General features: G+C 53.8%; 1 protein-coding gene across 1 annotated transcript; it reads left to right on the plus strand.

Moving 5' to 3' along the window:
* The first annotated feature begins 1,157 nt into the window (after positions 1-1,157).
* NENF (neudesin neurotrophic factor) lies at positions 1,158-7,777 on the plus strand. The gene is made up of 4 exons (XM_070384744.1): positions 1,158-1,411; positions 5,282-5,342; positions 6,176-6,279; positions 7,227-7,777. Exons 1-4 carry the CDS (start codon positions 1,244-1,246, stop codon positions 7,401-7,403), a joined length of 510 nt encoding a protein of 169 aa, XP_070240845.1. The 5' UTR covers positions 1,158-1,243; the 3' UTR covers positions 7,404-7,777.
* The last annotated feature ends 17,100 nt before the right edge of the window (positions 7,778-24,877 follow it).

A 24,877-nucleotide genomic window follows, 5' to 3' on the forward strand; every position in this document is an offset into this window, starting at 1 on the left:
TCCTCAGCATTTCTGCAGTTTTCCCTTTGAAAGGATTGCTCCCTGCACCCCGAAGCTACCTCCCTCATTTCCCATAGTGCCTATGTGTGTTCCTCACTCAGTTGTGTCTGACTCTTTGCAACCCCATGGACTGTAGCCTGCCAGGCTCCTCTGTCCATGGAATTCTCCAGGTAAGAATACTGGAGTGGGTTGCCATTTCCTTGCCAGGGGATTTTCCCCACCCAGGGAACAAACCCGGGTCTCCTGCATTGCAGGCGGATTCATGGCTCAGAAGTTAAAGCGTCTGCCTGCAATGTGGGAGACCAGGGTTGGATCCCTGGGTAGGGAAGATTCCCCTGTTGAAGAAAATGGCAACCCACTCCAGTATTCTTGCCTGGAGAATCCCATGGACGGAGGAGCCTGGTGGGTTACAGTCCACGGGGTCCTAAGGAGTGGGACACGACTGAGCGACTTCACTTTCACTTTCTTTACCATCTGAGCATATTTCCTCTAGACGTTTATACAAATACTGTCTTCCTTGGGGCTTTCCCCCACAGCCTATTCAAAATTCCAGTTCCCAATGCTCCCTGTTCAGTTGCCTATTTTTTCCCTTCTCTAGCATTCATCACCACCTAACTGTACTCCTTTTGTCTATTTCACCCATAGAAGGTAGACTCCGTTGGGCGTGGATCTGCCTTCTTCAGCTATGTGTCTTCAGTGGCCTGGTATGTGGAAACCCCAAAAAGCATTTGCTGAATAAATTAATGAAGACATCCTTGCACAAATGTTAGCTATTATTATTTCAGGGTATGTCTTTGATGTGCCCCACCTTTGCAAAAATCCTTTGGAGACCCGAAATTTAAACACAACTGGGAAGAAAAAAATCAGCCCAAAGTAAAAATGAATTAAGAAAGTCGGGGTCCTAGGTTATAAATACATCTTCCTAGGTGTTGGAATGCTGGGCTGAGTCAACTCTGTAATCTTAACACAAGGGACTGTTGTGACACGTGCCACTCTTTGGCGAAATTTTCAGTCTGTAGTTTGTAGACCCCATTAACCCAGCTCCAAATTTCAGGTCTCCGGGTCGGGGTGGGCGAGCGCGGGACGCCGCGCGCTGGAGGCACGTTGTCCGGCTCTCGGCTCCTGGCTCGCGGGCCTCCCGGCGCTGGGCCGGCGCGCGCGGGGCGGGGCTCCGGGGCCGCGGGGCGGGCGCGCTCGGGCTCCGCCGCCCAGGCCGCCCCTGGCCCGGCTCGGCGTGCTCACCATGGCGGGCCCCGCGCCCGGGCGGCGGCTGGTCGCGCTGGCCCTGATCGTGGCGCTGGCCGTGGGGCTCCCCACAGCCGGGGCCGGGCAGGCGCCGCGTCCCGCCGAGCGGGGTCCCCCGGTGCGGCTCTTCACGGAGGAGGAGCTGGCCCGCTACGGCGGGGAGGAGGTGAGCGCGGGCCCGGGGACTGGGCAGAGTCCGGCCAAGCGGAGATGGGGGCGGAGACCCCCGGGAGGCCGCGGCGCGCGGGAGAGATTTCCGGGTGCAAGGGAGCAGGCGCAGGCCTCGGGGGGCGCCCCCTCCCGGAGTCCTGGCCCCGAGCCGGGCGCGAGGCCTGCCCAGCCCTCTGTCCAGGCCTGATCGCCGCCTGGGGGCACGGGGAGGTCCCCAGCCGGCGGGGCGCCCATCTCCCCGCTTCCTGGGCCGAAACACCCACCCCGAGCCTCTCCCTCTCTCTTCCCTGGAGCTGTTTCCTTGAGACGCGTTTTGACTCGCAGTCAGTACAGGAAACGGAGAAACTTTTTTGTTTTCAGTGTGAGCATCAGTTGGGGACAGACACTTCTGCCTCCTCCGGGGAAGGGAGAGAGGGCAGCAAGGCCTATTCCCTGGGCTAGGCGGGCGTGGGGGCAGGCCCAGGGGTGCTCCAGTGTCTCCCTGCTCTTCTGTCTTCTGGCCTCCGTATCCCTGGACTCCTCAAACTGGTTTTTAGTACCTGTGCTCTTGGGGCTAGACCAGAACTGGGGGAGCCGGCAGAGGGGGAGATCGGAGGTTAGAAATAGAGATATCCCACCCTCCTCAGCCGGTCAGCACTCCAGGATACCGCTCACAGTCACCTGACCATTCTGGTTGGTGGGGCCCAGTGTGATGGTTGTGGAGCCTGGGAACAGAGTCCAACTCTGCCAAATTCTGAGTCCTTCTAATGAATCTCCAAATCTAGGGGTAATCCTAGGGACCCCCAGCACAGAACCCAAGGGAAGAAAGAGTTCTAAGTGGCGGTCATATCCGGCAGCCATGCCTAGGCTGCAAGATAAAGACCCTTGGTTTTTCATGCAGGTATTATTGATGGGTGCTCAGCTGCGGGAAGGAGAGAGGGAAACTTGAGATGGAAGCAGGTTAAGGGAAAAATTGTTTCCAGGTGTGGAGCCCAGAGGATGTCTGTAATAAGAGGGAAAAGAGGCAGTTCAGTGCAGCTGGTTTTAACTGCCTTGTGCTGAGGTTTGCCCTGGGTGGTTCTGGTTTATGTCTGTTGTCCCGGGATAATTATTAATAGCATCCCCTTTCACTCTCAGAAGTGTTAACTGTTTGTATAATGCTCATTAGAGCATTAGGCATTTGAATCATATCTGGGTTTGAGTCCCTTTGAGCAAATATCGAAAATCTCAATTTTTTTTTTTTAATCTGTGATACTTGTTATCAGTCAGGGTTCCACCAGAAACAGAACCAGTTAAAAAATTATATATATATGTATGTGTGTGTGTATATATATATATACTGGCTGCACCACGTGGCATGCATGATCTTAGTTCCCCAACCAGGGAGCAAATCCATGCCCCCTGCAGTGGAAGCTTGGATTCTTAACCACTGGACCACCAGGGAAATCCCTATATATATATTTATATATTTTAATTGCAAGAATTGGTTTATGTGATTGTGCAGGCTGGCTAGGTAAGTCTGAATTGAGTAGGTCAGGCTGTCAGAAAGGGCTGGCGAGAAACCTCTGGGCAGGAACAGATCCTGCAGTCCACTGGTGGTATATTTCTTCCTCCTCAGGGAAAACTCAAAGGCTCTTAAGGCCTTTCAACTGATAGCATCAGGCTCACCTCGATTATCCAGGATAATCTTCTGTACACAAAGCCAACAGTTGTAGATATTAATCGCATCTACATTAATACCTCTGTACAATACCTAGATAAGTGCTGAATAAGGCTACTGTCACCAATCCAAATTGACACATAAAACTGGCCATCATACTGGCTATAATAAGAGTTTCTACTCTGTGTGGGGGTTTTGTGAGAATTAAATGAGATGGTGGTGTGCAAACTGCTTAGCTGAAGCCTGGAGTAGTCTTCACGCAGTAAACCTTAGACAATCTTAGCTGCTATTAATATTATTTTTATTAGTTTATTATTAAAGATACAAACAAGAGGCAGTGTAACAGACCCGTAATCCTCTTACGCAGTTCAGAAATCGAAGAAAAGAAGCTTTGAAAAGCAGAAGGTTTTTTTTAATATCATTTGACAGCAAAACCCTGCCTGATCTGAACGCTTTGGTAACGGAACCTTGTTGGAGCTACGCAAGTTTAGTTATAGACTTTATTTATCCTACCTACGGCGCGGGAGACCTGGCTTCAATCCCTGGGTCAGGAAGATCCTCTGGAGAAGGAAATGGCAACCCACTCCAGTACTCTTGCCTGGAAAATCCCATGGACGGAGGAGCGTAGTAGGCTACAGTCCACGGGGTCACAAAGAGTCGGATGCGACTGAGAGACTTCACTTCACTTCACCTAGTATGACTGTTCGCCTTTATGCTTTACTGTGAAATACTGATATCCTTGATGACGGGGTGCTTCCTCAGACCCCCGTAGGTGTTCTGGTATGTGCCTCATGACACCTTTCTAAATCTGACAAGTTCTGAATTGCAAAACACATCTGATCCCCAAGAGTTTCTGCTGTGGGATTGTGGACCTTGTAAACAAGTCGCTCTGAAACACCTAGCGATGAGGTCTCATTTGTATGATAATCATTTTGGATGAACGCCAGGGCAGACCCTCCTGTCCCAGACTCTGCAGTGCACTTTGTGCTGAGAGCTCGGACCCCCAGCAGGGAGCTGCACAGAATCTTCGGTGGACGCTTCAGATTGGAGATCACAAAAGACAGGGGTCCCGGCTGCTGGGGTCTTTCACAGAACCTACTGTGTTCTAGGGGCTTCCCAAGTGGCGCTAGTGGTAAAGAACTGGCCTGCCAACGCAGGAAACACAAGAGATGTGGGTTCGATCCCTGGGTCAGAAAGATCCCCTGGAGGAGGACATACCACCCTCTCCAGTATTCTTGCCTGCAGAATCCTCATGGACAGAGGAGCCTGGTGGGCTACAGTTCAAAGGGATGCAGAGTCGGACACGACTGAAAAGACTTAGCATGTTCCATTTTTCTAGATTCCACACATATGTGTTAATATACAATATCTGTTTTTAACTTAAAATTCCTCCAGAGTCCTTACCTGTCACTTAGGAACTACATTTTATTTTCTGTCCTTCCTTTTGAATACCCACAAATATAGCAAAATGTAAAATGTAAAACCCATGGTTACAGCTGCGAGGAAACGGCATTGCTTGTATATTTCTAGCACCATAGATGGCTTTTTGAAGGACAAACTGGTAAAATATAAAAAGTGATTATGTTGTTCATCTACTTGGGCCCCAGAATTCGATATAGTGAAATAGGCCTCCAGGAAATAGCTCAACACATTAGAAAGTAACTTGAAAGGTATTCGTAATGCTGCCATTATGGTTCTAAGGAGTTGGAAACCATCCAGATAAGCCAAAATAGGAGAATAGTAAACAGATACAGCATAACTAAAATACGACAGAGCTGTTTAAGCGACAGCTGTTTTGGTTATTTCAACACATGACAATGTTTGTATGAACTAATATTACCTATAAGAAGCAAAACATATCATAGATCATTTGCACTGATTACAGCCACGTGGGGTGAAAATGAAAGGAAATTTAAACCGATTTAAGTAACTTCAATATTCTTTTGAATTTTTATCTGAATTGAGCTGCTTTAGCTCCTGATTTCTTTAAAAGAAAGGTATTGCCGCAGACTTGTCATGAAGCTTCGTAACTTTTCCCAGGTTTTGTGAGTAGGCATGATTCTGCAGGTAGGGTCATGTGCTGGCTGAGGACTGACTGACAGCGGCTGCTTTGTACCTTCACCCACCGCCCCCTGCACTGCCCTTGATGGGAAGAGATGTTACTAACTTGAGCCAAAAGAGCAGGGCTCTCTGCTTCCTCCTCACACCTTCCCTTTTGTTTTCTAGGAAGATCAGCCCATCTACATGGCAGTCAAGGGGGTGGTATTCGATGTCACTTCTGGAAAGGGTAAGTGGCTTGCTTTCATGTACCCTTACCTCTGGGGGGTGTGGTGGCCAAAGTGGGCGTTCTAGGAGTGAGGGAGCAGACGGAACACAGGCAAGTCCTTTCCCTCCAGAGTGAGTTCATAATTTTTTTTTTTTCTTTTTGGCTGTGCTGTGTGGCCTGCAAAATCTCAAATCCCCGACCAGGGATCAGACCCTGGCTAGACTGCCCGGGAAGTCCCTGAGCTCATTGTCTTTGTCGGTGCTGTACTTCAGCAGTGTTTTTCTAATAATATCATGCTCCTGCTCAAAAGTCTTCTATGGCTCCCTGTTGCCTATAGAGTCAGAGTCAAAATGGATGATTTGCCTTAGTAAAAAAACCCTTTACTTAGCAAAGGGTTGAGATCATAGAACACTGTAGAACGTTTTAATGCCCTTTTGTGTTTTCTGTAATGGAAACTGTAGCTGATATCATGGAAGCTGTCTTGTAATGGTTCGTTGTTTATTTAATACCAAACCAAAGACGTATGGAAATAGCCTTGGCTTCCATGAGCATTTAGGCAGACAGGACATTCCTCTTGTTTACATTTTAGATATTTTTAAGAGATTGTTTTCATCTTATATTCTTAAAAAAAGTCACCTGTTGGCCCAGCATGTATGACTTATTCCATATTCTGAACTGTGGATCTCAAGCAGATGGCTGGGGTGGCTTGTTGGACTTCCCCTCCTCACTGCCGACCCTCCCCTCAGGCCAGAGTCTCTCCAGAACTTGGGGGGGGTTCTCAGAAGCCCCCCACACCCGCTCCTAGCTGCTCTGTGCACACCTGCTCATATCCTCTTCCGTCCTCCCCACTGCAGAGTTTTATGGACGAGGAGCCCCCTACAACGCCCTGACCGGGAAGGACTCCACCAGAGGGGTGGCCAAGATGTCCCTGGACCCTGCAGACCTCACCCATGACACCGTGAGCCAGATTTTGAGCCTCTGTCAGAGTGCCCCACCTCCTTGGCCATGGCCTTCCCCCTGACACACACACCCCTGGGCAATAGCAAAGCTTCCTAACTAGTCTGTTTACATTCCAGTCCATTCCATGTGATAGCTGGTTGTTTTCTTAAAGTAGAGATCTCACTGTTAACACTCCTGCTCAAAAATCCTCCATGGCTCCCCACTGCCTGCAGAGTCAAGGCCAGACTCTTGGGCACTTGTGATCAAGCTCAGTGGTCCTCACAGTCTGGCTCCCGCCTGCCTTGGCAGTGCCATCCCCCTTACAGTCTGCCCCCCGCCACCCTAAGCCCCTGGGTGCTTTGCTCTTCGTTTCTGAGACCTACTTCCCAAGCCACTCCTGGTTGCTCAGGGGATGAAGCAGAGGCTCCCCCATGCTCATATTTCTGTGAAGGAGACAACAGCCCTAACAAAGACCATTTCAGGGTCATCTCAGTCATCCTAACAGAAAGGCTGGCATTCATTCCAGTGTCACTCAGATGAGTCAAACTCTGGAGTGACAACATTACAGAAACAAATTAAGAAATTGTGGAGTGGGGAGGGTGTGCAGATCTGTAATGGGGGGAGGGTAGAGAGCAGTGGGAGTCATTCCGGGGAGGAGGTAGCTGCAGACCACACAGGGCGCCCCCCACACCACCTGGGAGCTCTCTGGACCCTTTCATCCCCACGTCAACCAAACCCCGAAACCTGATGTGGCCCCTGCTTCCCCCATCTCCTCCCCCCAACACTCCTGAGCACACAGGTTGGCCTCTTCAAAAGTCAGCTGTCCGCGATTTGATTTTCGAGAGATTTTTTTTCTCTTGCCTGAAGGATATGGGGAGAATAAAGCAGGGAGGAGGCGTGAGAGGCCAGGGCCAAGTCCAGTTCATTCATTCCCAACCCTGGGTTTCTCGGGCTTTTCTCCCCAAGACGGGCCTCACGGCCGAGGAGCTGGAATCCCTGGACGACGTCTTCACCAGAGTGTACAAAGCCAAATACCCGATTGTCGGCTACACAGCCCGAAGAATCCTCAATGAGGACGGCAGCCCCAACCTGGACTTCAAGCCTGAAGACCAGCCCCACTTTGACATAAAGGACGAGTTCTGATCGTCAGGAGCTTGGCCCTGGGAAGGCAAGGCAGGGAGACCCTCCAACGCAAGATCTCCTGCAAAACAGGCATCCAGAGCCTCTGGTCACCACCGGCTCTGAACAGAGCACGCGACTCACCTGGAACGCTGAATGGCTCTTGTCACCCTCGGTCAAGTGTTCTGTTCACCCGGGTGTCCTGCCTGCACGCCAGCGGGGAGGTCATGGTGGCCAAGGGGGGACGCCTCCTAGGTGTCAGCAGGGGCTTCGTGGGCAGTGGAATTACAAGTGGCCTTTATATCTTCTTTATATTGTTCTATACTTGTCAGGTTTTCTACTGTGGCCGTGTGTACTTTAAGCACCAAAATAAACTTCCTGTTTTTGCGAAAGGAGAATTCTTCCCCACAGGGCATTTCTTGGAGCCTCATAGCGCCACTTGTCTCTGCTGGCCTGCTTTCTGTCTGCCTGGCAAGCAAGGGGGCCAGGTGGCAGAGGCGTCCATGAGATGTGGCAGAAAGGGGGTGCATCAGGTGGAAGGATGGAGAAGGGGAAGCTGAAACTGTTAGTTGCTCACTGGTGTCCAACTCTTTGCGACCCCACGGACTTGTCCCGCCAAGTTCCTCTGTCCATGGGATATTCCAGGCAAGAACCCTGGAGTGGATTGCCGTGCCCTTCTCCAGGGGATCTTCCCGACCCAGGGACTGAACCCAGGTCTCCCACATTGCAGACGTATACCTTATCATCTGAGCCACCAGGGAGCAAGCCACAAGGGAGAAGGGGAAAGGGAGCTATTAAAGGGCCTGGCTCCTCGCCACAACCAGGAGAGCGATGATGTGAACTGGCTTTAGCCCCACCTGCAGCTGGAAAGTGGTGAGGAGGGCGGGGGTTCCGCGTGTGCAGGGCCTGGCCTGGAGGTGATTCCAACAGCGGTGAAGAACATGCAACACACTGAACTCAGCTCAGATTTCATAAGGAAAGACTCTTGAGGGCAGGATTTTTCCCTTAAGGGACTTTTGGCAGTGTCTGGAGCTGTTTTGAAATGTTTGGTTGTTACAACTGTAGGATGCTATTGGTATCTAGTGTGTGGGGATGTTTTTAAACATCCTCAATGCACAGGACAGTGCCCAGAACAAAGCATTGTCTGGTCCAAAATGCCAGTTGTGCCCAGGTTGAGCAATTCTGCGTTAGACTCATCCTGGAAATTTTATAGCAGAGACGAATTTCTTTGACACAAAACTTTGTCTTTTATTAAAATAAATAGCACTTACCCCTCAAGAGAGAATATTATACTAAGCAGAATACTCTCCGAGGGTGACTGTTGAAGATGCTGATTCCTGTATCCTACCCCCAAGGCTTAGCATTTAGTATTTCTGGGATGCCGCCTGGGAACTGCATTTGTAATGCGCTCCCTTAGAGACTGTGATACACTTGGGCCCAGATGGACTTTCAGGAGCACTACCTCACCAGTCACCTTGGGGAGGACTCATCTCCATCCTTACTAAGGTCCAGGTTTGACCTTTGCTTTACTCTTTGGTGTGTCCAGACTAACAGCGGACTCCTGGGTCCAGCCAAGAAGCTGGGAGCTCACTGGCCATCCGAGAGGAGTGGGTCTAGACCTTATCAGGCAGGACTCTGTGGCCTGGAATTCAAGAAGTTGTTCATGTTGCCAAGGCGGTCTCTACTGGAACATTTTGCCTTGAAACAGATGATGTGTGAATGAATAATAATGGTTACAAGTCCTTGGGGACCCCCGAGAGATGACTTTCCTTTATGTGCCACCAACTGCCAACATCACCGAGCAAAGGAAGGGTTAGGATTCCGTTTCTTAGAGCCCCATCTCTGCAGGGTGAGCGAGGTCTCCAAGCCCAATCCCTGGGGACTTTTCAGGACTCCTGTTTCCCCCACTTCTCTCTTCTCCCCTCGCCTCCATCACAGCACAGTTTCCCATCAGGGTCTTAGGATCCCCACTGCTGGGGCAGTTCTGCCTCTTGCCCTGCTCTGCACTTCAAAGACCGCCTCCCACACCCCAGCAAGGGTCTTCTCTGAATAAGACTCTCTCATCACCAGATTCCAAGTAAGCCTCTGTCAGGGCTGGGCACACAGAAATCTGGGCACCTCAGATGCGCTCTGCTGGAGGTGGGGGCTGGCGGGAGAGGTGCAGGCGGGGAGGGGATACAGCCTGGCCTGAGGATTTGTACCACTGGCCTCTATAGGACACACACATCCCTGGAGCCCAAAGCCTGCTGCCCCATTTATCCCTTCTCCCACATTTGCTTATCATGTCTTCTTCACTTTAAAGGTTTATATCCTCTTACAAGACTCAGCCGGGATGCACCTCTGCCAAGAAGCCTTCCCTTCTGGGGTCCCGTAGAGCTTAGCGCACACCTTATAACTGCCAGGTTTTTAAAAACATTTTTATGGTACTTATTTGGCTGCACCAAGTCTTAGTTGGGGCATGCAGGATCTTTGATCTCCGATCTCCGTTGTGGCACTAAGGATCCTTCACTTGTGGTATGTGGCATCTAGTTGCCCGACCAGGGATTGAACCTGCAACCCTCTCCCCTCCCCTTGCCCCCACTGTGCATTGGGAACTCAGTCTGAGTCTTCTGCTGGACCACCAGGGAAGCCCCTGTAACTGCCTTTTGATGAGATTGTCTCCTCCAAACATGAAAACATCGAGGGTGGCCAAACTTGCCGGACTTCTTGGGTTTTACACTGAAACTCTCACATCCCAGGAAACCCCTCAGTCCTAAGTAGACCTGGGGGACAGAGTTGCACCAGCCTCTGAGGCGAGAACCCCTTCCAGCAGAGGACCCCAGGTCTAGTGGGGAGGTCACGCATCACCCTGGAATGAAGCAGGAGGAAAGGACCCATGACCTATACCCAGGAGTGTGAAAGTGAAAAGTGTTAGCCGCTCAGTCGTCTCTGACTTTTTGTGACCCCATGGACTGTAGCCCACCGGGCCCCTCTGTCCATGGGATTCTACAGGCAATAATACTAGAGTGGGTTGCCATTCCCTTCTCCAGGGATCTTCCCAACCCAGGAGCTGAAACGGGTCTCCCATATAAGCAAGCCTTAGGAGAAGTGAAGGTAAAGGAAAAGTGATGGGAGGTGGATGGGGGCTGGGTTCTTAAGCACACAGGTTCAAGTTCAACCTCTGAGAGGGGACACTCAGCTCCTGGCCTATGCTAGGTGGTGGTGGTGTAATTCATGAAGTCCTTCCCCAGATCTAAGTTCCCCAGCGAGCAGCAGCCCCTCCACACTCCCCCATGGGGAGCACAGTCAGGTCCTCCTCCCTCCGCGTGCTCCCGGCTGCCCAGGCCTCCCCTGCAGGTGGTGCTGAGCGGCTCCTGGCCCATAACCGGGACGAAGAGGCTTAAGGCTGGACAGGCCAGAAGCAAGGCCCTGGAGCGGGAACCTCATTCTCCATTTGGAAGACTATTAAGTATTGAATGTCCCATAACAGAGATCAGTGGAGCTGACCAGCCCACAGAGGAGCTGGTGGAGGGGTGTGACCAGCAAGCCAGCTCCAAGAGGTGGGGTCGTGCAGAGGGCACCCTGCCTGGGTCCCAGCCTGGACAGATGACCCCCAGACTCACACCCCGTGTCCTTCAGGCTTCTACTCACCACCTCATAAGCTTCCTGGAGAAAAACTAAGGGTCTGAATAAAGCAGTCTCACCCTCTACACTGACTTCCTTCAAAAGGCCGCTCCTCAAAGCCCCAGGCTCTGGCAAGCATGGCCTGCTGGGGCTCTGTCAGCAGACAGAGGCTTCTGGGGGACAGCGGCTTCCAGGCCTCGCGCGGGCCTGCAGCTGCACAGGCGAGCAGGCTGCCCCACGGCCGTGGGGAAGCCGTCCAGGCAGGGGTTGGTCCTGCTGGCCTCCGTCCGGGGCAGCGGAGGTAGTCGCTGCCTTGAGGCTGCAGTGTGCTGTTCACTTCTCACGCTTCGCTTCCCAGTCTGTCAGCTCAGCACACGTGGTGTCAGCTCTCGGTGCGGACTCAGCCCTCTCCCCTCAGCTCTCGGCCAGGCAAGCTGCTCCGAGCCATTCCCAACAGCGGGTGCAAGGACTTAGCATCCAGGGGGCAGCCCTCCACCAGCAGGGCTGACACCAGTAGACCAATCCCGCCCGCTGAGGCCCGTCCTTCAGGGCTCCTAGGAGGTGCTGAGCCCAGCTGTGCACAGTGGGGATCCACTCCATAGCACTTTTTTTTTTTTTTTTTTTTCTGCCGCGCTGTGAAGCATTCCGGACCTTAGTTCCCTGACTAGGGATCAAACCCATGCTTCCACTGCCGGAAGTCCAGTCTTAACCGCTGGACCGCTATGGAAGTCCCCCATAACACATCCTTGAACTGTGCGAGCCCAGGATCATTTCCAAAATGTGGGTCCCTGCACACAAGCCCCTGCTCTGTTTTTGCTTTTGGGGGAGAACCCTCGTTAAGACAAAATTGACTTCCTAAGACGTTGACACAATCCCCTTATGCCAAACTTAGGTTTACTAACTACATCTGACCATTGTATAGCACTTTACAGTTTATGAACCTCTCATTCCAGTGACCGTGGCTTACAAATCACTCCCAGAACTTAGTGGCACCAACCGGCTATTTTTGGTGCTCAGAGATTGTGTGTGAGGAACTCTGACAGAGCACAGTGGGAACCACAGGGGCCGTGGTGTGAACCAGCTATTCTTAGTGCTCAGAGATTGAGTGTGAGGAACCCTGAGAGGGCGCAGTGGGAACCACAGGGCCTGTGGTGAGCCTGGCTGCCGGCAGGAGCTCCAGTCCTCTCCACATGTAACTTCTCACAGCGCGGTGGCCGGGTTGAGCCTCCTTTTATTACCCAGCCTCAGCACCAGGCGGCGTGACTTCTACTTGCCAAGGCAGACACAGAGTTCCACCCTGGCTCAAGGGGGCAATGGGCCATTTTGGGAAAATACAATCTGCGATCATTCCTCCCATGTGATCTCATTAGATTCTCGGAGATGAGATGGTATCTGCATTTTGGTTTGCAGTACTTAGCTTGGTGCCTGGCAAGCAGCTGTAAGTTCCATTGTAGAGTAAATCATCTCGTGGGGAGATAGGGTTTAGCATCAGACTGACCCGGTTTGAATCCTGATTTCATGACTTCCTACCTGTATGATCCTGGAGGAGTTATTCAGCTTCTCTGAGCCTCCGTTTCCTAACCTTTAAAATGGGGGTGGGGGTGGGGTCCAGTATACCTGTTTCACAAGGCTTCTAGGATTAGGCTTGGTCGCATACGTGCATGAGGTGCGCACGTACGTGAGAGTGCACTCCTGACACTGGGTGGTATCACTTTGTCTCCCCGTGTCCATCCCCTTCTACCCCCACCTTAAGGACGATGGCCTCTTGGACTTTCTGGAAGGATCATGGACCGAGGTGGGAGCAACCTTTAACTGTGTGTCTGGGGTCTTGGGAACAGGCTCGGGTTGAAGAAGTCAGGCTGACCAGCTATGGCACTTTCTGTCTCTCTGTCTCCCCTCTCCAGGGACACTAGGTGCTCAGCTATGGCACTTTCTGTCTCTCTGTCTCCCCTCTCCCGGGACACTAGGTGCTCAGCTCAGAACTGTGAGCAGCAACCCAGCTCCACTGATGGAGTCTGCCTCCAAGAGCTCAGACTCTGTGGCTCCCCGGAAGCCCTGGAGATTCTCCCAGAGTCCCAAGGGCAAGGGGGAGTCGTGCCCCTCCCTACCCACTCCTGCCAGGGCATTGTGTGGACTCCAGGCATGCTGCCAGAGGCCTGATGTCAGGTGTGCCTGGGGGTACCTGCTGTGGTGCAGCTGTCCCACCCCACCTCCACCTGATGCCCTGGGGCCCTGCCCAGCTTCCTCCCTCGCCCCACTGCCGAAGTTAAGTGACTTCAGTTCTCGAGGGTGCCTCACTCACAGTCTCCCCTGGCCCCTTGCCCATGCTGGTCCCTCTGCCTGGAATGCTCTTACGCCTTGTCCACGTCGCCTGCAAAGCCTTATCCTGGCTGAGATGTCCTCTCATCAAGGGAGTTTTCCTGGATCCCTCTCTGCCAAGATGGTACCCATGGTACCCTGTGGAAGCATCTGTGTTTAGTTTGTTCATCTCTCCACCAGGCTGGCTCACCCCATTCTCAGCTCTCTCCCCCACCTGGCCCACCACACAGCACCTTCTGTGTTTGATGAAATGAATGGGTGAGTGAATGGATTGGTGTTCCCACACCTGGGGCACCCCTCCCCTTGGTATGCCCCGCCCCAGGGATGTAGATCTGAATCCTGGACCCACTCCTGAGGCCTCACGACAGCTCCTACCTCCCATCAAGGTCTCCAGAGCCCACTGGGCATTGCTGCTTCCCAGGTCCCTCCTTGACCCACCACGCCTGTGCCTGTCCACAGGCTTGTCATGTGGGAACATGTAAAAATAGTCAGTGGTTCCCCTGGCAACCACCACAGCAGATGGAAACCAGCGTGGACAGTCTCAGAAAGCCTGAGGGTGGAGGAAAGAAGCCGGGCCCTGAGTGTTGGTGTCCAGTGCGGGCTGGGCAGGGCCCATCGAGCTGCCCCTCCTCTCAGAATTCCTGAGGACCACCCGCTCTGATGCCCAAAGGGAAGAAATGCATGAAGGAGCTGCCCCTCTGCCCAGACTACCCACCTCTGTCCGTCCCCACACGGCTGCCCTGTCCCCCCCCATGGGTCACTGGGGGTCCTCCATCGCCACGCCCTCTCATGGGGGACTGCCCGCAGGAGACCCAGTCCTGCTGCCGGAGGCCTAAAATCACATGAGCCCATCATGTGCTGAGCTCACCCCAGGCCTCACCCGCACTGTCCGGGTCTCTGCCCAGGACTTCAGAGCCCACCCTCCAGCCAGGTCCGCGACCTTGTTCCTGCCAAAACCTCCTCTCTGCTCCGTCTAGGCCATGCCTGTGACCCCACCGCTCTCGAGTGGCCCCTCCAGGGGGACTAGAGGACTTGGGGCTCCTGCCGACTTGAGGTTCTGGAAGCCCCTGGAGTGTGGGAGGCAGAGGCAGGAGCTGCAGAGGGTGCTGGGAAAGATCTGGAAAAGCATGGCGAAGGGTGAAGCAGCGTGTGCGGCAGAGCGACTGAGGGAAGCTGGGCTGCGGTGGAACCAAGAGAGGGAAGAAGAGGGGCAGCTGAGAGGGGAGGGTGAGAGGCAGAGCCTGGAGAGTAGCCGGAGGTGGGAAAGCGGATGCTCTCAGCCCGGGAGGTGCGCTAGGGTGTGTGGCCTGTCAATCACGCTGCTCCCCTTCTCCCCACTCCTGAGCATGACTCCCCCACCCCCCTTTCCTCTCTCTCCTGGGGTACTGAGTTTGTGGAGGTGACCACAAACTTTGGTCACCTCCACGAAGACAAGCCCACCCTGTGCATGCCCCTCCCGGCTGGACCTGGCCTCGAACCTCCTCTGCACACTCACCCCGTTGGTCACTGATGCTGGGGCCCCACGCACCTCTTGTTCACTGCTGTCGGTGACAATCGTGAGTGGCACTTCACTGAGCCAGGCGTGAGCTATGCGCTGGGTATTCGCCTCTTCGTCTGATCCTCTGCAAGGAGGTAGTAACATGTCCTGGGTGATGAACTGGGTCTCAGGAAGGCTAAGGAAACTGTCAGGGAAACCACACCTCTGACAGTCAACTAACGGGTGGAGAACTGGGATTCCAATGCAAGTCCTATTTCCACCCTATGCTCTTTCCACGCAGCCTCATTCTACCTGAAAATAAGTCTTCTAGAGGAGGCTGACCTCCGGGCAGGTAGAATTAGAATGCAAAATGCTAGGCTGGGGGCTTCCCAGGTGGCTCAGTAGGTAAAGAATCCGCCTGCAATGCAGGAGATGATGGTTCATCTCTGGGTCAGGAAGCTCCCCTGGAGGAGGGCATGGCAACCCACTCCAGTATTCTTACCTGGAGAATCCTGTGGACAGAGAAGCCTGGCGGGCTACTGTCCATAGGGTCACAAAGAGTCAGACATGACTGAGTGACTTAGCATGCACACACATGATTGGCTACAGGCAGAGATTCTCAAATCCTTGAGGGTCTCTTGAATGCGACTTGTGGACTACTGACATGTGTTACAGGTTCAGGGTGCTGAGCCCTGGGGCTTCACCCAGAGGAGGCAGCGGGGGCCAGGCCACGCGGGAGCTCCCAGCCTGATGGTGGCTGCTACAAACCACTCCAAAGACAGGAGAGGCTACCGATGGTCATGGGGCCAGTGGTGCCCACCTGGAGGTCAGCTAAGTGGTTCTGGGCTGCTTGAGTTCATCACCCCCGAATCCTGGTGCTGCTGCCCGGGGCTCTGAGGTAAGGATTCGAGCTGGATTCTCTCACTATCGATAATGAGGATTCTCTCATTATGGGGATCTCTGAGCTACCTCTGATGATTCCTCGCCTAAGCCTTCTACCCTGTTTTCCCAAATAGCCATGACCCTCCCTCTAACCATCAGCCATAACCCTCTCTCTGATCCATATCACTCCACACTCTCACCATTCCCACAGGGCATAGGCAGTTTCCTTTCCACAATTTATTAATGACACTGGACTTCACACATCCATCTACCAACCAACAGTTCAGTTCAGTTCAGTCGCTCAGTTGTGTCCAACTCTTTGTGATCCCATGGACTGCAGCACACCAGGCCTCCCTGTCCATCACCAACTCCTGGAGTTCACCCAAACTCATGTCCATCGAGTCGGTGATGCCATCCAACCATCTCATCCTCTGTCATTCCCTTCTCATCCCTCCTTCAAACTTTCCCAGCATCAGGGTCTTTTCAAATGAGTCAGTTCTTCACATCAGGTGGTGAAACACACGCCTGCTATGTGTCCAGGGCTGTGGTAGGCCTGGGGATAGGCTGGGGGCAGGATGAGGTGAAGGAAAGAAGCCAGGAAAACAGGCAAGACCCTGCTCTTACAGGTCCCTGAGGAGGAGAGAGGTGGGCTGAGTTGCAAAGAGGACCAGGAATGTGTGATCTTCAGGACGCTAGCCACCGCGTCCTGAACAGGACAGGCTGGGGCATGAGGTTGTGCTGAGGTGTTGGGCTTTTTATGCTCCAGTTCTGGCCCAACCGCCCACCACTTGCATGGGATGGTAGTGCCCCCTGGCGGTTGATTCGTGAAACTCTCCAGCAGCTGTTTTGCAAAGCCCTGAGGATTAAGCTCCCCTCAAGAACATCTATTTTTGGTTCCCAATTTTTCCATAATGAAATGCTAACAGGAGCAGCCAAAGGGCTTCTCAAAGGACTCAGAGGCTGCTTGCTGAAGCCCCACATTCTCCGACTGCCTGCTCCCCGGGGGTCAGAGCTGTCCTTCATTCCCAGGTCCAGTTTCTCCCTTCCATTCAGTTTGACTCAAGGGTCCTGGGGCAGCGGCCATAGGTCCACTTTGCCGAGTGTGAGCCTGGCCTCAGGGGGAAGACCGTGTGCACATTCAGAGTGACGTGTTGGAAAGAACACTGGATCCGGGATCAGAAGGCTTGGATGCTCGCCCCACGTCAGTCGCTAACTAATGATGAGATAATCAAGACAATAATAGCTATGTTTATTCAGTATTTACTGAGTCAGGTGTCGCACCAAGAGCTTTATGTACGTTTCTGACTGATCCGTACAGCAAACCTCTGAGGTTGGGATTATTACTATTTCCATTTTACAAGTGAATAAATCACGGCACAGAGAGGTTAATTAACTTCCCCAAGCTCACAGAGTGTGCGGCAGAGTCAGGACTTAAGTTCTTGGCAGGATCCACAAATTGGTCTTTTTATTTTATTTACTTTTTTTTTTAATTTTTTTTTTTTTAACTGATATTTTTGATGTGGGCCATTTTTAGTCTTTATTGGATTTGTTATAATACTGCTTCTGTTTTATGTTCTGGTTTTTTGGCCATGAGGCATGTGGGATCTTAGTTCCCCGACCAGGGATTGAACCTGGAGCCCCTGCGTTGGAAGGTGATGTCTTAACTTCAGGACCAGCAGGGCAGGTCTCAGAGTGGTGTTCTTAAATGTCCCCCAGGTAGTTGTGTTGTGGAGCCGTCTTCGGAATCTATGGGGTCCCATCAGTTCTCACATTCAAGCAGTCCAATGCCTTTGGAGGGTCAGGAGGTGAGGCGGTGATGCGGAAGAAGCCTAGGCTCGGCCCTCATCCCCCTGCGCGTACAGGTGTACCACAAGCCTGGCAGAAACACCGCAGAGGGCAGGACAGTCCTCGGCCCACCGTGCTCTCAATCTGGAAATGGTCTGTGGGACAGGAGAGGAACTGCCTCTCTCAACATTCTTCTCGGAATTGGCGATGCCACCCACGCCGCTAATTCATAGATCCGTCATCCATCAGTTCATCGCGGTTCATCTAGAACCACTTGATATTGTGAAGTCGAGTCATTTGACAGACACTTACAGAGACCTACTACGTGCCGGGCACTGGGCCAGATCCTGAGTCTGCAGACATGAAGGGGCTGACATGACCCTGCCCTTGGGGGTCTGCTGTCTAGGGGAGGAGACCGGCAACACACCTCAAAAAACAGAACTCCCCCCATGACAGGTGCTCTGAAGGGGATGGAGAGCAGTAGGGTGGCAGAGGGACCAATCAGACGGAATAGGCTGGGGTGGCCTCCACGAGGAGGCGATGTTTAAACAGAGTCCAGAAGAACACTTTTAGCCCATACCTCCTGTTGGTAGGGGCTTCCCTGATAGCTCAGTTGGTAATCTGCCTCCAATGCAGGAGACCCCAGTTCGATTCCTGGGTTGGGAAGATCCACTGGAGAAGGGATAGGCTACCCACTCCATTATTCTTGGGCTTCCCTTGTGGCTCTGCTGGTAAAGAATCCGCCTGCAATGCAGGAGGCCTGGGTTTGATCCCTGGGTTGGGAAGATCCGCTGGAGAAGGGAAAGGCTCCCTTGGGTATTCTGGCCTGGAGAATTCCATGGACAGTATAGTCCATGGGGTTGCAAAGAGTCAGACATGACTGAGTGCTTTCACTTTCGGTAGAGGAGTCTCCCTGTGTTTCCTGTGTAATGAGCAATTTAAATACAGAGGATTCTCTCCCAGGACAGGGGTGGGCACTTCCCCACCATCGGCCAAGATGTCCCCCTCCAGAGATGGAAATGTTGAGCTTCCTTTTAATGCAGGATCTCAAACCAGGGGGCTCTTTGGGGCTGGGGAGGTAATGGGTCCAGGGGCAGACAGTTCAGAATCAGAAAAGTACCCCCCACCCCAGTCAAGGGCATGATATTGGTTGACTTGGTTCTGACACTCAAGGGGTGTGACCCACAGTCCAGGCTGCAGGGAGAGAGCTTGCGGTTTCCGTGTGTGTGTATCTGTGTGGTATGTACCTATATGTGTGTACTTGTGTATCTGTGTGTGTATCTGTTTCTGTGTATGTACACAGCTCTGTCTGTGGTGTGTATCTGTGTTTGTGGTGAGTGTATATGTGTGTGTGTGTTGGTGTGTCTGTGTGTGTGTACATCTGTGTGTGTGTGACGTGAGTGCCTGTGTGTACCTGTCTGTATCTGTGTGTATGTGTATTTCTCTGTGTATACTGTGTACATATCCGTGTGTATCTGTGTGTGTTGTGTGTGTGTACATCTGTGTGTGTGACATGTGTGTGCCTGTGTGGACCTGTCTGTATCTATGTGTACGTATATATCTCTGTGTATAGTGTGTGCATATCGGTGTGTGTAGTGTGTGTGTATATCTATGTGTGTATCTCTGTGTGGTGTGTGTATATGTGCATATCTGTGTATATCTCTGTGTATATCTACATGTGTAGCTGGGTGCATGTATATCTATGCGTGTATCTATGTGTGTGGTGTGCGTGTATATCGATGTGTGCACACCCACACGTGCAGGAGAACAGGTTTCCCCTCTCGGTATGCTGGTTTTCTGTCTGTCCCCTTTCTGAGGCGCGGAGTCTGGGACTGGCACGCAGCTTCCGGCTTTGCGGCGGCTCGCGATTCGCCTCTCTGCGGGTAGGAGGCGCTGGAAGCGGCCTGGCGTGCTGGAGGGAGCCCGGCTCCTGGCTCCCGGTCCTGGGCGCGAGCCGCGCAGCTGCCCCGCCTTCTCCCCGCGGAAGCCGGGCTCCTCCCCGCCGCCGCAGCGAGTCCAGGCTGCAGGACCAGCGTCGTCGCCCTGCCTGCCACCCCAGAGAAGGCCCACCAGCCGACCCGCCCCCACCTCAGAAGTCTGGGCCCAACCCTGCCCGGGAACCCCTGCTCCTGGGTTCTAACGATTCCGTATGCTGCCCTCCCTGGGCTTCCCGCGGCCGCCACCCGCCTCCTACACGGTTAGGTTCTCCTCACCGGGCTCAGGTGGCCCAGCTCCTGTCCTGGCCTCTGGGGGCCTTTCGGGCCCTGGAAAGATCAAAGCAGGTGCCCCTGCAGGTGGTTATTAATTGCTCTCTGTTGAGAAAGGGGCCAGCTTGTCCCAGAGAAGTCACCGGGTCCGTTCTCAGCTCCTCCCTGGGAGGACCTCCACGTGTCAGGGGGGAAGGACAGCGGGGAGAGAGGGGACATGTGAGACCCCCTCTCCAGCCTCTTGCACACCCACCCCATCCCACCCTCCTGCCGGCTGGCTGTTCCGCCCACTGAGCGCTCTGGGGGGCTGGGATCCTCCCGAAGGTCCGGGTGTCCCTCCACCTGGGTGGGAGGACCTTTGCAGGACAAAGGCACAGGGTGGCCGCCGGCCCTGCGCGGTCACCCACCCCTGTGGCTGACCCATAGGGCTGGCCAACCAGCAACTGTGTCCCGACCAGGTAGAGACCCATCTGTTGCTGCCTTGGAAAATTCCGGAAACTGAGCTAGCTGAGGGCGCCACGGGGAGCACTCCTGAGATAACCTCCAAGTGTGAGGGAACCCGGGTGGAAGCTGGGCAGAGTGGGGCGGGGGCAGGACGCTCCGATGCCTTTTGGGGAGGGACAGAGACTGGCTCCTGGGATCCTGGGCCTTTCTGTTTCCTTTTCCAGGAAAGCCTTTCTTTACCAGAAAACCTCTTTTGCTGCAGTTACTAGGCTGAGTCTTTGTTTCTTCCTCCCAGAAAAGCCCAGGAGGTGGATCCTAAGGGGAAGAGAAGAGGAACTTCCCTGGGGGTCCTGTGGCTAAGACTCCACGCTCCCCATGCAGGGGGTCTGGGTTCAATCCCTGGTTGGGGAACTGATCTCACATGCTGCAACTAAAGCTCTTGCACACGGAGATGAAGGTCAAATATCCCGCGTGCTGCAATACAGACCTGGAGCAGCCACCTAAAGAAATAAAAATAAATACTGAAAAAGACACCCAACATGTGCGGAGGATCTCTCTGTGACGGGCAGCGTACTGGGGGCCTGGGCCCACGTGTGACACCTGAGGTCTGGTTAGCATCTCCAACTGGTGGCGGGGAGGGGAGCACAGTCTCAGAAGACAGGGTGGCCCCGAGCCAGACGCCAGAACCTCACAGAACGGCTGGGACGGGTAGCAGGATGCTGGGCCGCAGGCAGGAGCAGCTGTCTGCCCTCGTGTATGTTCTCCTTTGGTCTAGCTCTTCCGGTTTTGAAGCCGGGGCAAATACAGTTTCTCAACCAAAAGTAAATGAAGAAGCACTGCTCAAAATATAACTCTGTGGACAGAAAGACCAGGTGGTTGGCATCAGTCTTCTGAGAGGATGGGGACATCCGGGCACGCTGCTTCCCCCAGGCCCGGAACCTTTGCCGCTACAAGAAATACAGGCAGAGCTGTAACTGGCACCTGACCAAAGCTTGTCTGAAAGTGAAAGTTGCTCAGTCATGTCCGACTCTTTGCGACTCCATGGAAATTCTCCAGGCCAGAATACTGCAGTGGGTAGCCTTTCCCTTCTCCAGGGGATCTTCCTAACCCAGGGATCGAACCCAGATCTCTGGCTTTGCAGGCGGATTTTTTACCAGCTGAGCTATCAGGGAAGCAAGCTTATCCAGTGCTCATCTTTCCTCTGTAAAGCTCGTCACAGCCCTCTTATGCTTAGGAACACCTACCGGCATGTCAGCAGCATCTTCGAGAAATCATCAACACAAAAGCACAAAAACTCTAAAAACATGACGCTGATGAGACACTAAAAGGATACTTGTTTCCAGTTTGGGGGTTGAAATGAGAAGGCAGAGCATCTCCTTATGACGTCAGCTGGGAATGTCCCCGTCTGATGGTTCCAATTTTCACCACTTTGCATGTGTTCGCGAAGGACCACGAAAGAGCCCTGAGTATTGATTTGGGGGGAAACATGTTTCAGAGAGTAGGTGAATTTGCAAGTGATCAATGTATAAGTACTGAGGATCGATCGTGTTTTCAAAGTTCTGTTGGCCCAGCGGGGTGCAGGATCTCTTGGTGACCTGCAGTGGGAGTTGGGAGTGGCGGGAGGCACAGAGCATACAGACTGAGGGTGAGGGTGCAGCCCTGGGGCATCGGGAGAGCAGCGTGGGCCGGTGCCCGTGGAGGGCAGGTACCCTGGGCCTGGGCTGTGGCTCTCGCCCTCCGCTCGGCACCTAAGTCACCGTGAAGCCTGAACTTTTGTGCCTCCGCACGGTGGCTCAGTATTCAGAACTGGTTTCCCTACAGGAATCACTTTTGCTGGGCTGTTCCCCAGCCTGGGTCCCGGAGGCCCACTTCACACCTAATTAGACAAAGTGGTGGCTTTGTGGGGCCAGGCCCAGGCCCTCACCCCAGCCCTAGACACCCTAAGAAGCCTCCCCACAGGGCTCAGGGCTTTGGGCTGTAAGAACAGGGGAGGCCCTGAAATGGAGGGGGTCTTCAAGGGTGGTCTCAGGTGGAGGGCCAGGACAGTGCACTGGGCAGGCGGTGGAGACGCCTGCCTTGTGTGAGGTGGGGTAACAGCCAGGGATGGTGTTTTCAGAGGGGAAGGGGGGCAGGTATCTGGGGGTGGGCAGGGGCACAGGCCAGGGAAGGGGTGTTCTGCAGCCACCAGCTCCCCTCCTCTGTCATGGACATGCTCCCAGGTCACAGGCCCGACGGTTCTGCAGAAGGTGCCCGGTGTTCCAAGAGGGAACTGTGTGGTCAGGCCCGTGATGGGCCTGAAGCTGAGCTCTCAGCGCAGGTTCCGTGGGACCCCCCACCTCCCACCTGGGGCAGACACCTGACGGAACACGCACGCCTGCCTCAGACACTCTGGGTGGCTGCGTCCCCCAGGTCCAGCTGAAGCGGGGGTGGATGTGAGCAGAAGGCGCACAGGCACCGGGTGGGGCCCAGGAGATACCGATAAACATGCCGTCTTGTTCTCTGTGAGGAGGAAGCTCACCTTGCTCACGCATTCTTCCCACATCACAGCCCTCGTGTGCTCGGGCCACCCGTCTGCCCTGCCCCTTGCTCACCGCCTGACATGAACAGGGTGGAGGCCTGACCAGCCGGTTCAGGAAGAGTTCACGCTTGAACCTGCTCACTCCCGGGAGCTCTGAGTCCAGGCTCCAAGGAGGACGTGGGTCCCGGTCAGGCAGTGCTGGGGAGTGGCCTCAGGTGGCGCCAGGGGCCGAGGGGATGAGCAGGATGTGAGGGTTGGAGGATCTCAGAGCCAAGCTTGGGTTCTGAGATGAGGTGTGAGTCAGGCCTGTCCCACAGACCCCTGGACCCCAGCTGGGACTTGGCGGGAGGCTCAGGCTCCCGACCACCTCTCGGTGCAGGGCAGTGGGGTGGCCCTTCTGGGAAGCCCTTGTCACTGGGTAACTGAAGCTCTAGGGGGTTGAGGGGGTCTCAGGGGTGGAGTTCTTACTCAGAACCTCTCAGGAAACTCTTTGATTTCATCTCTCTTGGAATTCGTGTCACTGCTTCTTTTCAGAGGGTTTTAATGTTTACAAGCTATGACCAACCTAGACAGCATATTAAAAAGCAGACATTACTTTGCCAACAAAGGTCTGTTTAGTCAAAGCTATGGTTTCTCCAGTTGTGAGAGTTGGACTGTAAAGAAAGCTGAGCGCCGAAGAATTGAGGCTTTTGAACTGTGGTGCTGGAGAAGACTCTTGAGAGTCCCTTGGACTGCAAGGAGATCCAACCAGTCCATCCTAAAGGAGATCAGTGCTGGGTGTTCATTGGAAGGACTGATGCTGAGGCTGAAGCTTCAGTACTGTGGCCACATGATGGGAAGAACTGACTCATTGGGAAAGACCCTGATGCTGGGAAAGATTAAAGGCAGGAGGAGAAGGGGACAACAGAGGATGAGATGGTTGGATGGCATCACTGACTCTATGGATATGAGTTTGAGTAAACTCTGGAAGTTGGTGATGCACAGGGAAGCCTGGCGTGCTGCAGTCCATGGGGTCGCAAAGAGTCTGACACAACTGAGCCACTGAACTGAACTGAATGTTTACAAGCTTGAAACCAATTTTCTTCAGTAAAAAATAATTCTCACTGATGACTGTTTTATTTCTTATCCTTCCTCAGTAACGAGAATGATCCAGCTAAATGGATCCATTCCTTCCGTCTCCTCCTTCCCTCTTCCCTCCTTCGTACCAGGGCTGAGTACAAGCTGCTTCCTCCCCCAACTGATGCCTTTGCTGTGGGTCCCCTTGGACTGGCTGCCCCGCCCCACTGTGCCTCTCACTCACCCCAGCCGACCCCCCAGCTCAGGGGACACCTGGGAGAAGTATGCCCCTCTCACCCTGGCGCCAAGCACAGGCTGCCTGGCATTCTCCTCCTGGCTGATCCCGCTGGCCTCAGGGCTCTCCCTTTCTCCCCCAGGCCTCCTGTAGGAGGACTTTCCATTGCCTTGCAGTGTCTCTGCCGCGCCTTCACTCCAGCAGCCCCTCACTGACGTGTGTGACTGCTCCCCCAGAGGAGCCTGGGTTTGCTTTTGTGGGATTTCTCTTCTGGACTTGCTTCTGCACCAGTGTGTGTTTGTACCCTATACACACTCCCCAGCAGACTGGGAGCTCCCCCACCCAAGGGCAGAATCCTTTCTTTCCTTCCTTCCTCTCGACCTTAGGGCTTCAGGTAGCATTTCTAGGGGAGAAGAATCCCAAAGCTGTCCCTTCCTCCTTGTGACCCTCCCCTGCAGCATGGCACACCCAGGGAGGTCACCCTGGATGGGTTTCTGGGACTCTGGTGGGCAGAGAGGTGGGGTTCATTGAACCAGAACAGGCAAGGCTTCCCCAAGGCAGGGAGCATGCAACCAGGAGGGCTCTGGGCTGGTGTTTAAACCGTGCGATGTGAGCTATGTGTTCCTGGCAGACGGCCCCAGGGCCTGGGGAACAAGGGGAGGCCTGGGTGAGGTGGGGGAGGCAGGACCCGGCCTCCTGGCAGTCAGTGTGGGTCCTCTGGTTTTAATGGGCTTGCACTTGAAGAACACGCTTCTGCAGTCTCAAAACTTGGCAAACCTTCCGCCTAGCCTAAGCTCACAGCTCTCCTCTGTTCAAATGACCTTCGAGGTCCTCAACCAGGGCTGTAGGCTGGAGGCAGGTGCCCACAGTGGCCACGTCACAGTGAGACTGCAGCCCTGAGCCTACCACGTGTGGTCAGCTGGAGAGGGCAGTGCCCAGGGAGCTCAGAGCTGCATGCACAGTGTCCCGAGT

Source organism: Bos mutus, chromosome 16 (genome assembly GCF_027580195.1).
Source record: "Bos mutus isolate GX-2022 chromosome 16, NWIPB_WYAK_1.1, whole genome shotgun sequence".
Lineage (NCBI taxonomy): Eukaryota > Metazoa > Chordata > Mammalia > Artiodactyla > Bovidae > Bos > Bos mutus.